The sequence below is a fragment of the Mesoplodon mirus genome (assembly GCF_964341445.2).
Source record: "Mesoplodon mirus genome assembly, chromosome: 1".
In the NCBI taxonomy this organism is placed as follows: Eukaryota; Metazoa; Chordata; class Mammalia; order Artiodactyla; family Ziphiidae; genus Mesoplodon; species Mesoplodon mirus.
In genome coordinates this window covers 6,260,726-6,274,231 of record NC_138976.1, presented here as the reverse complement: position 1 = coordinate 6,274,231, position 13,506 = coordinate 6,260,726, and the positions used below count along the sequence as shown (strand labels likewise).

Genomic DNA, 13,506 nt, shown 5'->3' with positions numbered 1-13,506 from the left:
TCAGATTGTTCCAAGGATTAAATGCAAAAATGCACACAAAGGTCTAACGAAGTGCCTGATAAGGGCTCAATAAATTCATATCACTACAACCACTTCGTCAAAAATTTCAGTGTGAAGAGCCTCAAAAAAACCAAAGGACTAAAGACAAGCCACGAACTTGGCATTTTCCACCGAGTCAACGCTGCTCGGGAAATCAGTCCCATCAACGGCCAGGCGCCCTGGAGGTACCCCCACCCTTGGAAAGCGGGGTAACTCGGTGGGCCGGGTCGCACAGGCCCAAGGTCGCTTTCCAAGCTCCGCCGGGCGGAGGCGACGACCGGGCTGGTCCTGCCCAGCGACTGCTGCCATGGCAACCGCCACAGGGTCCCCACTGGAGGCGCCACCTCTTCTGGCTTAACCTAAAGTCCTCACAGCGGAAGCCAACTGAACGGCCTCGAAGTGGCCGGCTTAGGCCTCTCGGCGACTTCCCGAGCCCCACACTCCAGGAAAAAGGCCGCAGTCCCCGCGTCGCTGTCCGCGGAGCCCCTAACCCCCCCTTCCCGGCCCTTCCGGCGGCCGCCGTCCTTTAACCCCCCGGAAGTGGGCGGGAGAGGAAGCGGCTGGTGATGCTGGAACAAATATGGCCGCCCCGGCGCCCGTCGGCTCCTCGGGCTCCCGCAGTCCTCGGCTGGCCGCCGGCCTTCGGCTGTTTCCACTACTGGGGCTGCTTCAGCTGCTGGCCGAGCCTGGCCTGGGCCGCGTCCACCACCTGGCGCTCAAGGTAAGGCTGACCGGGGCCGGGTAGGAGCGGGCCGGGGGCCGGAGGCCGCGGCCGCTTCCGGGGGCTGGGGGCAACTTTGGCCCAGAGGAGGGGGGGATGTTTGTGAGCTTTTGGGTTCCCGCCTTTTTTCCCGGGCGCGGCCTCCCTCCGAGATGGGTATGTTGGGAACTGTGGGAATGGCGGGAGGCCTCGGTCTGTCTGGAAAGGGCAGGAAGATTCGAGCTGAGAGAGGGGAAGGGGCTGAACTGCGGCGTAACCCCGAAGGACTCCGGAGGCCGCGCTGGCAGTCCCTGCTGGTTTCCCTAGCTTCCTTGCCGACAGCAACCTGCTTTTCCTCCTCCCTTCTCACCTCCAACTTTTATTTCCCACTTCGCTTGTCCGCGGTCTCCACTTGTCCATGCCCTTGTACTTGGCAGAACCTTTGCCTCAATTTCCTCGTTCGGCTTCGGGCGCACTCTGGACTGATCAAAGCGGGAATCTCCAGGAGGAATTTCATTTCAAATCTCGCTTGAAATACGTGACCGGAAATTTAAACCCAACATTTAAAATATGTTTCTAATTAGAGGGCCTGCCTTTTTATCTCTCGCTCCTGTCATTGTCTGTCTAGGGAAGAGATTTATGATAGGCCTAGAATGATCCCCTGGATCCTTGCTTTATAACTCAAAACATGCCTCCAGGCGATTCAGCAGGTTAATATATCTGGAAAGTTGAAAAATAAATCGTTATGACTCAAAGCCTTGTGCATTGTTTTCATAATATACAATTTTCTTAGAAGTGTGGGATTGTAGAAAGTTTGCTTTATTAAAACAGTACTTTTAACAAAGCATTGTATTTTGTGAATGTACAGTTTAAAGAATACAGAATCTGGATTAAAAAACCTGGCCAGACCCATACTCCATACCCTGGCTGTCAGTTGTTTGTAAATAAAATGTGTCCTGATTAAAATGGTTCTCAACCGCAGGAAGCCAAGTGAGTCTTGGCTCCTTTTGAGAATCTGCTGAAAGGTATTGAATCTGTCCCCAGAAAATGCAGGTAGAAATGTAGGCAAAACTTTCTTGGAATTTCTAGGGCTTTATAATTCTGCGGAAGCTTATCCATAGGCCCTAGTCCCCAGGTTTACGACTCCAAGAGATGAACTTCTAAAATTCTTTCACTTTATAGTTTGGGATCATGAGTCTTAGATGAAGTCATGCAACTGAGTTTATGTAGTTTATAAATTAGAGACAAAGCTAATACTAGGACACACTGGATCATGTCTCTTGGCTTTGGGCATTTCTAAAATTAAAGTGTCGGATGGCCAGCATCAGTAGGTAAATAAATACTGACCATATTGGTATAGAGGAAAAAGTATACTGTCCTCAGTGGTAGAAGCAATCCGAGTTGGTGTAATTCTGGTGATTGGTTTCTCCATATTGTGCTAAATTAATTAATATTTTTAACCTTTGTAATTGTTTCTCAAGTACTGTGGTGCCCTTTCCATAGTCAATACTGTAGTTGCTCCTTTTCTCTTAAACAGTATGTCGTTTTGCCCAAGGAAATGGAAATCACCTGAAGAGAGCCTGTCAGAGCAGCAACATTAGATTATCTTCTTTTGCTTGAGACTGAGAGAAATAGGAGAATTTCAACCATACACCAAATAGACAGAATAGTATAGTGAACTCCCATGTAGCTGTCACCCAGCCTCAGTAACCATTAACCAGTGGCTAATTCCTCCCCTTCCCCACACAAATCACTTCTCACTTGCATTCTTTAGTTTTTAATTAGAAACAAGTCTTTTCATTTTTTACTCAGTTTTCTCATCCCATGCTACATTTTCCATCATTCTTCTGGTTTTCTCAGTCTTCTCCAATTTCTTCTCTTTTGTTCCTTCTTTAGATTCCTTAACTTTTTGAAACAAATTTATTGAGGCATAGTTTATATTCATTAAAATTCACCCATTTTAAGTGTACGATTCAGTGATTGTTAGTAAATTTACTGAGTTGTGCATCTATCACCACTGTTCAGCCATAGAACGTTTCCATCACCTCTGTAAGATCCTTGTGTTGGTTTACAGTTAATTCCTATTCCCACCTCCAGCCCCAGACAACCACTAATCTACTTTCTGTCTCTGTAGATTTGCCCTTTCTAGATATTTCATGTAAATGGAATCACACAGTATGTGATCTTTTGTGTGTGGCTTCTTTTATTTATGTTGTTGAGGTTCATACATGTTGTACTGTGTATTAGTAATTCATTCCTTTCAATGGCTGACTACTATTCCATTGTATGCATATCCCACGTTATGCTCAGCCATTCACCAGTAATGGACATTTTTTGGCTATTGTGAATAATATTGCTGCAAACATTCACATGCAAGTCTTTGTGGGGACATATGTTTTCATTTTGGGGGGTGATAGCTAGGAATGGAGTAGAATTGCTGGGTCATATGGTATTTAACTTCTAAAGAAACTGCCAAAGCACTTTCAAAGTGACTATACCATTTACAGTCCCACCAGAATCTGTGAGGGTTCTCCTTTCTACGTATTGTGCCAACATTAGTACTTCTTATGTTATTTTAGAGTGAATCAAAGTCATCATGTTGTTTGATCCATAAATATTTCAGTATGTACCTATAAGAAACAGGGACTCTTTCAAAAATATAACTACAGTGCCATTATAACAAAGAAAAAAGTTAATCTTTAATATCATGAAATACCAAATCAGGTTCACATTTCCATTGGTCATAAATGGATTTAAACTTTTTAAAAATCAGAGCGGGGGCTACTCTTCGTTGCGGTGCGCGGGCTTCTCATTGCGGTGGCTCCTCTTGTTGCAGAGCACAGGCTCTAGGCTCGCAGGCTTCGGTAGTTGTGGCACGTGGGCTGAGTAGTTGTGGCTCGCAGGCTCTAGAGCGCAGGCTCAGTAGTTGTGGCACACGGGCTTAGTTGCTCCGCAGCATGTGGGATCTTCCCGGACCGGGGCTCGAACCCTTGTCCTCTGCATTGGCAGGCAGATTCTTAACCACTGCGCCACCAGGGAAGCCCGGACATACGATATTTTTAAAAAAGCATTTCACAGAAGAAAATCCCAAATGGCTGATAAACCTAGATGAGGTGCTCTTACTCATGAAGTACCAGGAAATGCAAATTCAGTCAACATCAGCCTTGATTTTCCCCAAAACTGGGAAAAATGAAATGTTTGATGACATCAAGTTTCAGTAAGGCTGTAAGGAAACTTTCATATACTTTGGGGATCCATTTGGCAATTTCTAGTAAAATTGAAAATGTGCCATCTAGATATATATACCCTCAATCCCCACACACATAATGCATAAGATATGTACAGGGAATGTTCATAACAGCATTGTCACAGCAGAAGATTGGGAATTAACCTAAATGCACAAGTAATGCTTTGGGGAAATGGATATGCTGTGATGTACATAATGATGGAACACAAGCAGATAAAGTGAGGAACTAGAGCATATTCAGTGTATCAGCACAGTTAGGCGCTCAAAGAATACAGTGTTGTCTGAAAATGCAAGTTGCCAGACATACACATACATTGGGACACAGTTTATCCAAATTTTAAAAACATAGCAATGCTATATGATGTTTATGGTTATGGATACGTCCAGTGAAAAATAGAAGCGCACTTAACCAATTCATGAGCTTGGGAAGCGATGGTGGAGGGGAATAGGATTCAGTAGAGGTACAAAGGCGCTTCACTTTGTCAATGAAGTTCTGTTCTTTTCCTCCTTCCTGCCCTCCCTTCCTGTGGCTCTGAAGCAACTACAATACAGACATTTGGTAATTGTGGGGAGTGGGTAGTTGGGTATTTGTCGCTATTCCTTTTACTGTTCTACAGCGAGGGGTATTGTGAGTCTTCTGAGGGCAAGGGCTCGCTTGTCTCGCTGACCATTGATTGCGCAGGGCCTGACACAGATGAGGATTCAGGAAGAGTATGTTGAATGAGGAAATGAATGTGTGTCTGTGTTCCAGTTTTTCTAAAATGAGTGCTTAGTACTGGAAAAAGTATGGTTGCCAGTGTTTATAAAAATAGAAATTCTTTGCACCTGGGTGGTGGGCTTGTGAGTGCTTAGTACGTGGCTGATCTTGTTATAGATGCCACCAAACAGCAAGATGATAGATTATGGCTCTGTACTTTTTCTGTTTTGTTTGGTTAGTACCACTGAAAAGCTACAATGACTGAAAAATGTGTTTTAAGTATTCTTAGATGTAAAAGGAAAACACCAAACTATTATTATTAGTTTATAGCTGAGTGGTAAGGTTGCAGCTACTTTTCTGTACTTTTCCAATTACATTTTCTGAGAGCATGTGCAAGTTTTATAATTCAAAATAAATGATATTAAAATAGAACAGAGATTAGAGGGAAATCTCCATATTCTGAATAGTTTTCACAAGGTGGTGAAATAGTAGTGACTTGGGGGCAGGGGAGAGCTTTGATTCTTTTTTCCCTAATATAGTTGTCTTTGGTTTTTTTGGCCACAGCATGTGGGATCGTAGTTCCCTGACCAGGGATCTAACCCGGGCCCCCTGCGGTGGAAGCACAGAGTCCTATCCACTGGACCGCCAGGAAATTCCCCATTTGTATTTTTTTTTTTTTTTTGCGGTATGCGGGCCTCTCACTGTTGTGGCCTCTCCCATTGCGGAGCACAGGCTCCGGACGCGCAGGCTCAGTGGCCATGGCTCACGGGCCTAGGCGCTCCGCGGCATGTGGGATCTTCCCGGACCGGGGCACGAATCCATGTCCCCTGCATCGGCAGGCGGACTCTCAACCACTGCGCCGCCAGGGAAGCTTCCCCCCCCCCATTTGTAATTTTTAAAAATTAAATTTGATTACAAAAACTATCCTATTCACTCTTGAAGTCAAATAAAAATGATTTTTTTGAATACAGTACTTCATTTTCAGAGGCATAGTTTACAGACAACCAAAAATTTTTTTGCTTGGATAAAGTGTAGATTAGAACAACAGAAGTTATAATTACCTTTCGTAAAACATTTGAAGGAGTCAAATAGCATTTATTATATGACAAGTAAGTTTGCTTTTTGGTGACCTAAGAGCTTTTCTATTATGAGTCATAGTCCTTCCTGTTCCCCATCCCCTTAGTTGGATTCTTCCAAGTTAACCACTCGTACCATTTGGTGTGTCCCTTCCACATTAAGGTCTTCATATACACATTCCCCACACGTATGTTTCTTTCTTTTCGTTTTTTGGTGTAATCACTTTATAACATCTAAGTCAGGTCAGGGTGTGTGCAGAGCTCTTCGATGATTTCTAAGCCAATGTCCAGCCATCCTGGCCTCTTGCAGTCCTCCGTCCACAAAGCAGAGGTTCACCAGAGGGTGGCACTCCTGGGTGCCGAGGCCCAAGTGCCCTTCCTCTTTACGCCTGCAGGCTGATGCCCAGCTCCTCTCAGTCCCTGTTCAAAGATGCCTTCCAGTGAAGCTTTCTCTGACCAGCCTCGCTTAGGTGGCAGTGCTGCGCGCCCTCCTCCTCTCCCTTCCCTGCTGTATTTCTCTGTAGCGCTCATCACCATTGAGCAGACGAAGTCTTATACTGTTTATTTGTTCTTATCTGTCTGTCTCTACTAGAATGTAAGCTCAGTGAGAGAGGCCTGTTTGTTCATTTTTCAGTGTTTTGTTCTCAAAACCTAGAGCAGTGCCCGTAGGTACGCAATAAATACTTGTTGAATGAATGAACTTTTTCATTTATTAGTTGTGGATATTTAAAAAATGTAAGCGTATATATGGGTCTACTTCCTTCTGTTTCACTATTGCAATAATACTTCATTGTAAGAGGGACTCACCATTTCTAAAAATCATTCTTTTGTTGATGGAAATTTATAGTGTATTTTTATTGCTTGATTTTAGCTATTATAAACAAAGCTGCTATGAATATTCTTGTCATATATCTTTGTGTATTTCTGTGGAGTAGATTCCTAGGAAAGGTACCAAATAGCCCTCTATGAAGGTTTTATCAATTTACACTCCACAAGTAGAGTATGACCATGTTCAGAGTGTTCGTTTACCCACATACTCCACAGCACATTATGTCTTAGCTTATGCCAGCCTGATGGGGAAAAGGTGACATCTTGTTTTAAGTTGACTGTTGGTGAGGTTCAGGATCTCAGCATGTTTATTAGCCCCCTGCTGGCTTTTAATTTCAGATCTTCTCTGTAGACCAGAAATTTTAGGAAAACTTATTTCAGTAAGAGTATACTTTTCAGTGTATATATGTTCTTAAATGGTAAGCATTTAAAAAATGCTTTAAATGCTGGTAAAGCATTTGTGGTAGGAAAAATAAAGTTGCATGCAAACAGAAAACATGAAGAAGAGAAAAAAAATTGCACCCATAATTAAGACCCAAAACCTTTTAAAAAATAAATTTATTAATTTAATTTATTTTTATTTTTGGCTGTGTTGTGTCTTCATTACTGCACGTGGGCTTTCTCTAGTTGTGGCGAGCGGGAGCTACTCTTTGTTGCAGTGCACGGGCTTCTCATTGCGGTGGCTTCTCTTGTTGCGGAGCACGGGCTCTAGGCGCATGGACTTCAGTAGTTGCGGCACGCGGGCTCAGTAGTTGTGGCTTGCGGGCTCTAGAGCACAGGCTCAGTAGTTGTGGCACACGGGCTTAGTTGCTCCGCAGCATGTGGGATCTTCCCGGACCAGGGCTCAAACCCATGTCCCCTGCATTGGCAGGTGGATTCCTAACCACTGCGCCACTAGGGAAGCCCCAAAACTTCACATTTTAAATAAACTTTTTGGGTAAATATTTGGCTTAGAATTTCAATAATCTTAAAGTTTTAATTTTACAAAGTAGTTTATTGCAGATAAGAACAAACCTTTCAGGGGACTTCCTTGGTGGTCCAGTGGGTAAGACTCTGCACTCCCAATGCAGGGGGCCCAGGTTGGATCCCTGGTCGGGGAACTAGATCCTGCATGCATGCTGCAACTAAGATCTGGCGTGCTGCAACTAAGACCCGGCACAGCATGCATAAATAAATAAATAAATAAATAAATAAATAAATAAATAAATTTACCAAAAAACCTTTCAGAATAATCTGAAATAATCCAGAATAATCTGATGCTGCATTTTTTTCTGAGATCCTCTATGATAAATTAAGTATACATTAATTCAGATGGCTTCATCTTCATCATCAAACTAATGCTTATGTCTTTGTTTGAACTAGTACTTTTGAGATTATAACTGTGGGCCAATTATGTTTCCACCAACTTCAGATAACATAAATCTGCTAAGGAAGGCCACGAAAAAGTATAAGTTTTTACAGTCAACCATATAAATATGTACCTGGGAACAGTCCTGTATTTTGTTTATGTTCTGGTAGCCTTGACTTCTCATGAGTGAACAAATTCATTTAATTAACTTGATAAGCAGTTTACTGTGATTAGGAATATAACTTGTTTTTATGGTTATTTTTTTATTCCTCCCCTATATGGGGAGGAATGTAAGGGAACAAAATTGATCACAGTTGATGGCTTGAAATTTTCTATAATAAAATAATTTTAAAACAAACAAAAGATAACCATTTATTTGGTTGTAAAAAGTATTAATTTTCTTTTTTTCTTTTTCGGCTGCACCACGCGGCATGTGGGATCTTAGTTCCCCGACTAGGGATTGAACCCACATCTCCTGCATTGGAAGACAGATTCTTTACCACTGGACCACCAGGGGAGTCCCTGTAAAAAGTATGAGATGGATAAGAGCACAGGTTTGGGTTTTAAACAAACCTGAGTTAGAATACTGGCTTTGCCACCTACTAACATTACGATTTTAAGCAAGTTTTACCACTCTGAGCCTCATGTGTAAAATGGGCATAACAACACCTGTCTTATAGTATTGTAATAAGAGTGAATGGTGATAGAGTTCTTCCTAACACAGTACTGGGTATAAGGTCAAATGTTTGCGATCTCTGTGATCCTTGGAGAAACAGACAAACCTTACTGCTGGTTCAGTGCTAATGGAAATGATTGAGTGGGCTTTGAAAATGTAATTAAATCTTCATTGCTTGTGTCAGATATTGTCATCTTCACCCCACTTTGGCAACTCCTTGCCTTGCCTCCTTTTACTTTGTCACTCTGCCAAGACACTGACATTGCTGCCTCTTACGTGGGAGAGTATCTGGAGGGACAGATGTGAGTGCTGAGGCTTCTCTCTTCCCCTCTCACACCCCATCCCCAGATGTTGCCTGTAGCACTCTGGCTGTAGCACTTACAGTGGGCGGGATGTTCATCCCAGGGCCCCCAGATCTCTGGCTTCCTCTTGGTAGAAGGAGAGGTTTCCTTGTTCCTGGACAGTTAGGCCTGGCTGTTGGAGATTTTTTTTGAGACTGAGTATTTATCACTTCTTGGGCCTCAGCCCTTAGGGGTGTTTTGTAAATATTGGTTTATTTACATTGAATTAAATCCAAGTTGAATGAGTGGTTAAAATGTTTGACCTTCCTGGTTACTTTCAATCTCAAAGTTTGTGTCTCTGATTTGTATAGTGAAATACAGTTTACAAAGTCACTTCCATACGTATCTTATTTGATATGGTGACATGATAGCTTAAAATGGAGTGTCAGAGGTTAGGTTAGGCGAGGGTCCTGCAGTTATTACTGGCAAATGGTAATACTTAGAAATAACGATTGATTTTTTTTTTTGTAATTACAGATTAACACATGGTCTTTGTTAGAAATTTAGAAAATATAGAAAAGTATAAAGAAAAAATTGCTACCCACCATCCCACTGGTACTAACCTTTTCATGGTTTGATGAATTTCTTTCAAATCCTTTATAAATAATTGTAAATATATATACCTTTTAATTTTTTAAAACAAATTTAACTCTTAACTGTATATAGTTTGTTTCTGTTCTTTGCATTTAATATTTTTTTAGCTTTATTGAGATATAATTGTCAAATAAAAATTGTATGTATGTGTGTGAATAGTTAAGATTTACTCTCTTAGATTTCAAGTATACAGTATTTTTTTAAAAAATAAATTTATCTATTTATTTATTTATTTTTGGCTGCGTTGGGTCTTTGTTGCTGGTTGGGTCTTTGTTGCTGCGTGCGGGCTTTCTCTAGTTGCGGTGAGCGGGGGCTACTTTCGTCGTGGTGCATGGGCCTCTCATTGCAGTGGCTTCCCTTGTTGTGGAGCACAGGCCCTAGAGTGTGTGGGCTTCAGTAATTGTGGCACGTGGGCTCAGTAGTTGTGGCTCACGGGCTTAGTTCCTCCGTGGCACATGGGATCTTCCCAGACCAGGGCTCGAACCCGTGTCCTCTGCATTGGCAGGCGGATTCTTAACCACTGTACCACCAGGGAAGCCCCAAGTATACAGTATTGTTAACTGTAGTCACCACGTTGTACATTAAATCTGCAGAACTTACTCATCCTGCGTATCTGAAACTTTGTACCCTTTGACCAACATCTTTCCATTTCCCTCTACCCCCAGCCTTGGTAACCACCATTCTGCTCTTTGCTTCTTAGAATTCAACTTTTTTAGGTTCCACATATAAGTGAGACTGTGCAGTATTTGTCTTTGTGTGTCTGGCTTATTTAACTTAGCGTAATATCTTCCAGGTTCATCTGTGTTGTTGCAGATGACAAGGTTTCCTTCTTTTTTAAGGCCGAAAAATAGTCCATACATAAACACATTTTCTTCATCCATTTATCTGCTGACAGCTACTCAGGTTGTTTCCATATCTTGGCTATTGTGACTAATGTTACAGCTATCTCTTCAAGAGAGTGATTTTACTTCCTTTGGATTTATACCCAGAAGTGGGATTGCTGGATCATATAGAGTTTTTTTTTTTTGGCCGCACCCGCGTCTTATGGAATCTTAGTTCCCCGACCAGGGATTGAACCTGGGCCACGGCATTGAAAACAGTGAGTCCTAACCACTGGACTGCCAGGGAATTCCCTAGAGTTCTAATTTTAATTTTTTGAGGAACCTTCATACCGTTTTCCATAATGACTCTTCTAATTTACATTCCCACCAACAGTGTACAAGAGTTCCCTTGTCTCCACTCCCTCATCAACACTTGTAGTCTTTTGACTTTCTGATAATAGCCATTCTAACATGTGTGAGGTGATGTTTCATTGTGGCTTTAATTTACATTTCCCTGATGATTAGTGATATTGAGCACCTTTTGTGTCTTCTTTTGAGAAATGTCTATTCAGATCCTTTATCCTTTTTAAAAAATATTTATTTATTTATTTTTGGCTGTGTTGTGTCTTGTTACTGGGCGCGGGCTTTCTCTAGTTGTGGTGAGCAGGCTTCTCATCCTCGTGGCTTCTCTCTTTTTTTTTTTTTTTTTTTTTTTTTTGCTGTACGCGAACCTCTCACTGCTGTGGCCTCTCCCGTTGCGGAGCACAGGTTACGGACGCGCAGGCCCAGCAGCCATGGCTCGCGGGCCCAGCCGCTCCGCAGCATGTGGGATCTTCCCGGACCGGGGCACGAACCCGTGTCCCCTGCATCGACAGGCGGACTCTCAACCACTGCGCCACCAGGGAAGCCCGTGGCTTCTCTTGTTGCAGAGCACAGGCTCTAGGTGCGCAGGCTTCAGTAGTTGTGGCACGCGGGCTTCAGTAGTTGTGGCTCATGGACTTAGTTGCTGCGCAGCATATGGGATCTTCCCGGGCCAGGGCTTGAACCCGTGTCCCCTGCATTGGCAGGCAGATTCTTAAGCACTGTGCCACCAGGGAAGCCACCTTTATCCATTTTTAAATCAGGATATTTGTTTTCTTGCTATTGAGTTGTTCTAGTTCCCTGTGTATTTTGGACATTAACCCCTTATCAGATACATGGCTTGCAAATATTTTTCCTCATTCCATAGGTTGTCTCTTCACTCTGTTGATTGTTTTCTTTGCTGTGCAGAAGCTTTTTTGTTTGATGTAGTCACATTTGTCTATTTTTCTTTTGTTGCCTGTGCTTTTGGTTTCTATCCAAAAAGTTATTGCCCAGACCATTGTTAAGAAGCTGTTTTCGGGCTTCCCTGGTGGCGCAGTGGTTGAGAGTCCGCCTGCCGACGCAGGGGACGCGGGTTCGTGCCCTGGTCCTGGAGGATCCCACGTGCCGCGGAGCGGCTGGGCCCGTGAGCCATGGCCGCTGAGCCTGCGCGTCCAGAGCCTGTGCTTCGCAACGGAAGAGGCCGCAACAGTGCGAGGCCTGCGTACCGCAAAAAAAAAAAAAAAAAAAAAAGCTGTTTTCCTATGTTTTCTTGTAGTAGTTTTACAGTTTCAGGTCTCACATTTAAGTCATTAATCCATTTTGAGCTGATTTTTTATATGGTGTGAGAAAAGGGTCCAGTTTCATTCTTCTGCATGTGGATATACAGTTTTCCCAACACTATTTATTGAAGAGACTATACTTTCCCCACTGCGTGTTCTTGGGAGCTTTGTCAAAGATCAGTTGAACATAAATGAGTGGATTTATTTCTGGGCTCTATATTCTCTTCCATTGGTCTATATGTCTTTATGCTAGTACCATACTATTTTGATTACTATAACTTTGTAATACATTTTGAAATCAGTCAGTGTGATGCCTTCAGCTTTGCTCTTGTTCCTCAAGATTGCTTTAAGGTCTTTGTGGTACCATGTGAATTTAGGATTGTTCTAGTTCTGTGAAAAATGCCACTGGAATTTTGATAGGGATTACACTGAATGATATGGATAGAATGGACATTTTAACAATGTTAATTCTTCCAATCCATGAATACAGCTTATGTCTCCATTTATTTGTATCTTCTTTAATTTCTTTCATCATTGTTTTTGTCGTTTTCAGTTTATAGTTCTTTCTTCTCCTTGGTAAAATTCATTCCAAAGTTTTTTTTTTAATATTTATTTATTTAGGCTGCAGTGGGTCTTAGTTGCAGCATGTGGGATCTTCGTTGTGGCATGCAGGATCTTTAGTTGTGACCTGCGGACTTCTTAGTTGCAGCATGTGAAATTTTAGTTGTGACATTCATGTGGGATCTAGTTCCCTGATCAGGGATCAAACCTGGGCCCCCTGCATTGGGAGTGCAGAGTCTTACCCGCTGGACCACCAGGGAGGTCCCTGTTGTTTTTTTTATGCTATTGAAAGTAGAATTGTTTTCTTTATTTCTCTTTCAGATATTTCGTTATTGTATAAGAAATGCCACTAATTTTTGTATGTTGATTTTGTCTTGCAACTTTACTGAATTTGTTTATTAGGTTTTTAAAAATATTTTATTTATTTATTTATTTGGTTGTGCCGGGTCTTAGTTGCGGCTGGTGGGCTCCTTAGTTGTGGCATGGGAACTCTTAGTTGCAGCATGCTTGTGGGGTCTAGTTCCCTGACAATGATTTGAACCCAGGCCTCCTGCATTGGAAGTGCAGAGTCTTAACCACTGCACCACCAGGGAAGTCACATGAATTTATTAGTTTTAATAGTTTCTTGGAGGAGTCTTTAGTGTTTTCTATATATAAGATCATGTCATCTCTGAACAGAGACAATTTTACTTTGCCCTTTCCGATTTGGATACCTGTTATTTCTTTTTCTTGTCTGATTGCTCTGGCTAGAACTTCTAGTACTGTGTTGAATGGTGAGAGTAGGCATCCTTGCCTTGTTCCTGATCTTAGGGGGAATGTTTACATTTTTTCACTGTTGAGTATGATGTTAGCTGTGGACTTGTCATATTACAGCCTGTATCATGCTGAGGTACATTCCTTCCATACCTGATCTGTTGAGCATCTTTATCATGAAGGGATGTTGTATTTGTCAAATG

The 13,506-nt window shown here is 42.4% G+C and overlaps 1 protein-coding gene across 2 annotated transcripts in view; it reads left to right on the top strand.

Annotated features, from left to right (window-relative positions):
- Window positions 1-428: 428 nt before the first annotated feature.
- GPR107 (G protein-coupled receptor 107) overlaps window positions 429-13,506 on the top strand; it is a 70,286-nt gene continuing 57,208 nt past the window's right edge. Inside the window, exon 1 of one of the 2 annotated variants that reach the window (XM_082610193.1) lies at window positions 429-760. In XM_082610193.1, the coding sequence (XP_082466319.1) occupies window positions 620-760 (141 nt within the window). In that variant the 5' untranslated portion in view covers window positions 429-619. The remainder of the gene's footprint in view (window positions 761-13,506) is intronic. The other variant, XM_082610192.1, reaches the window with a different exon arrangement.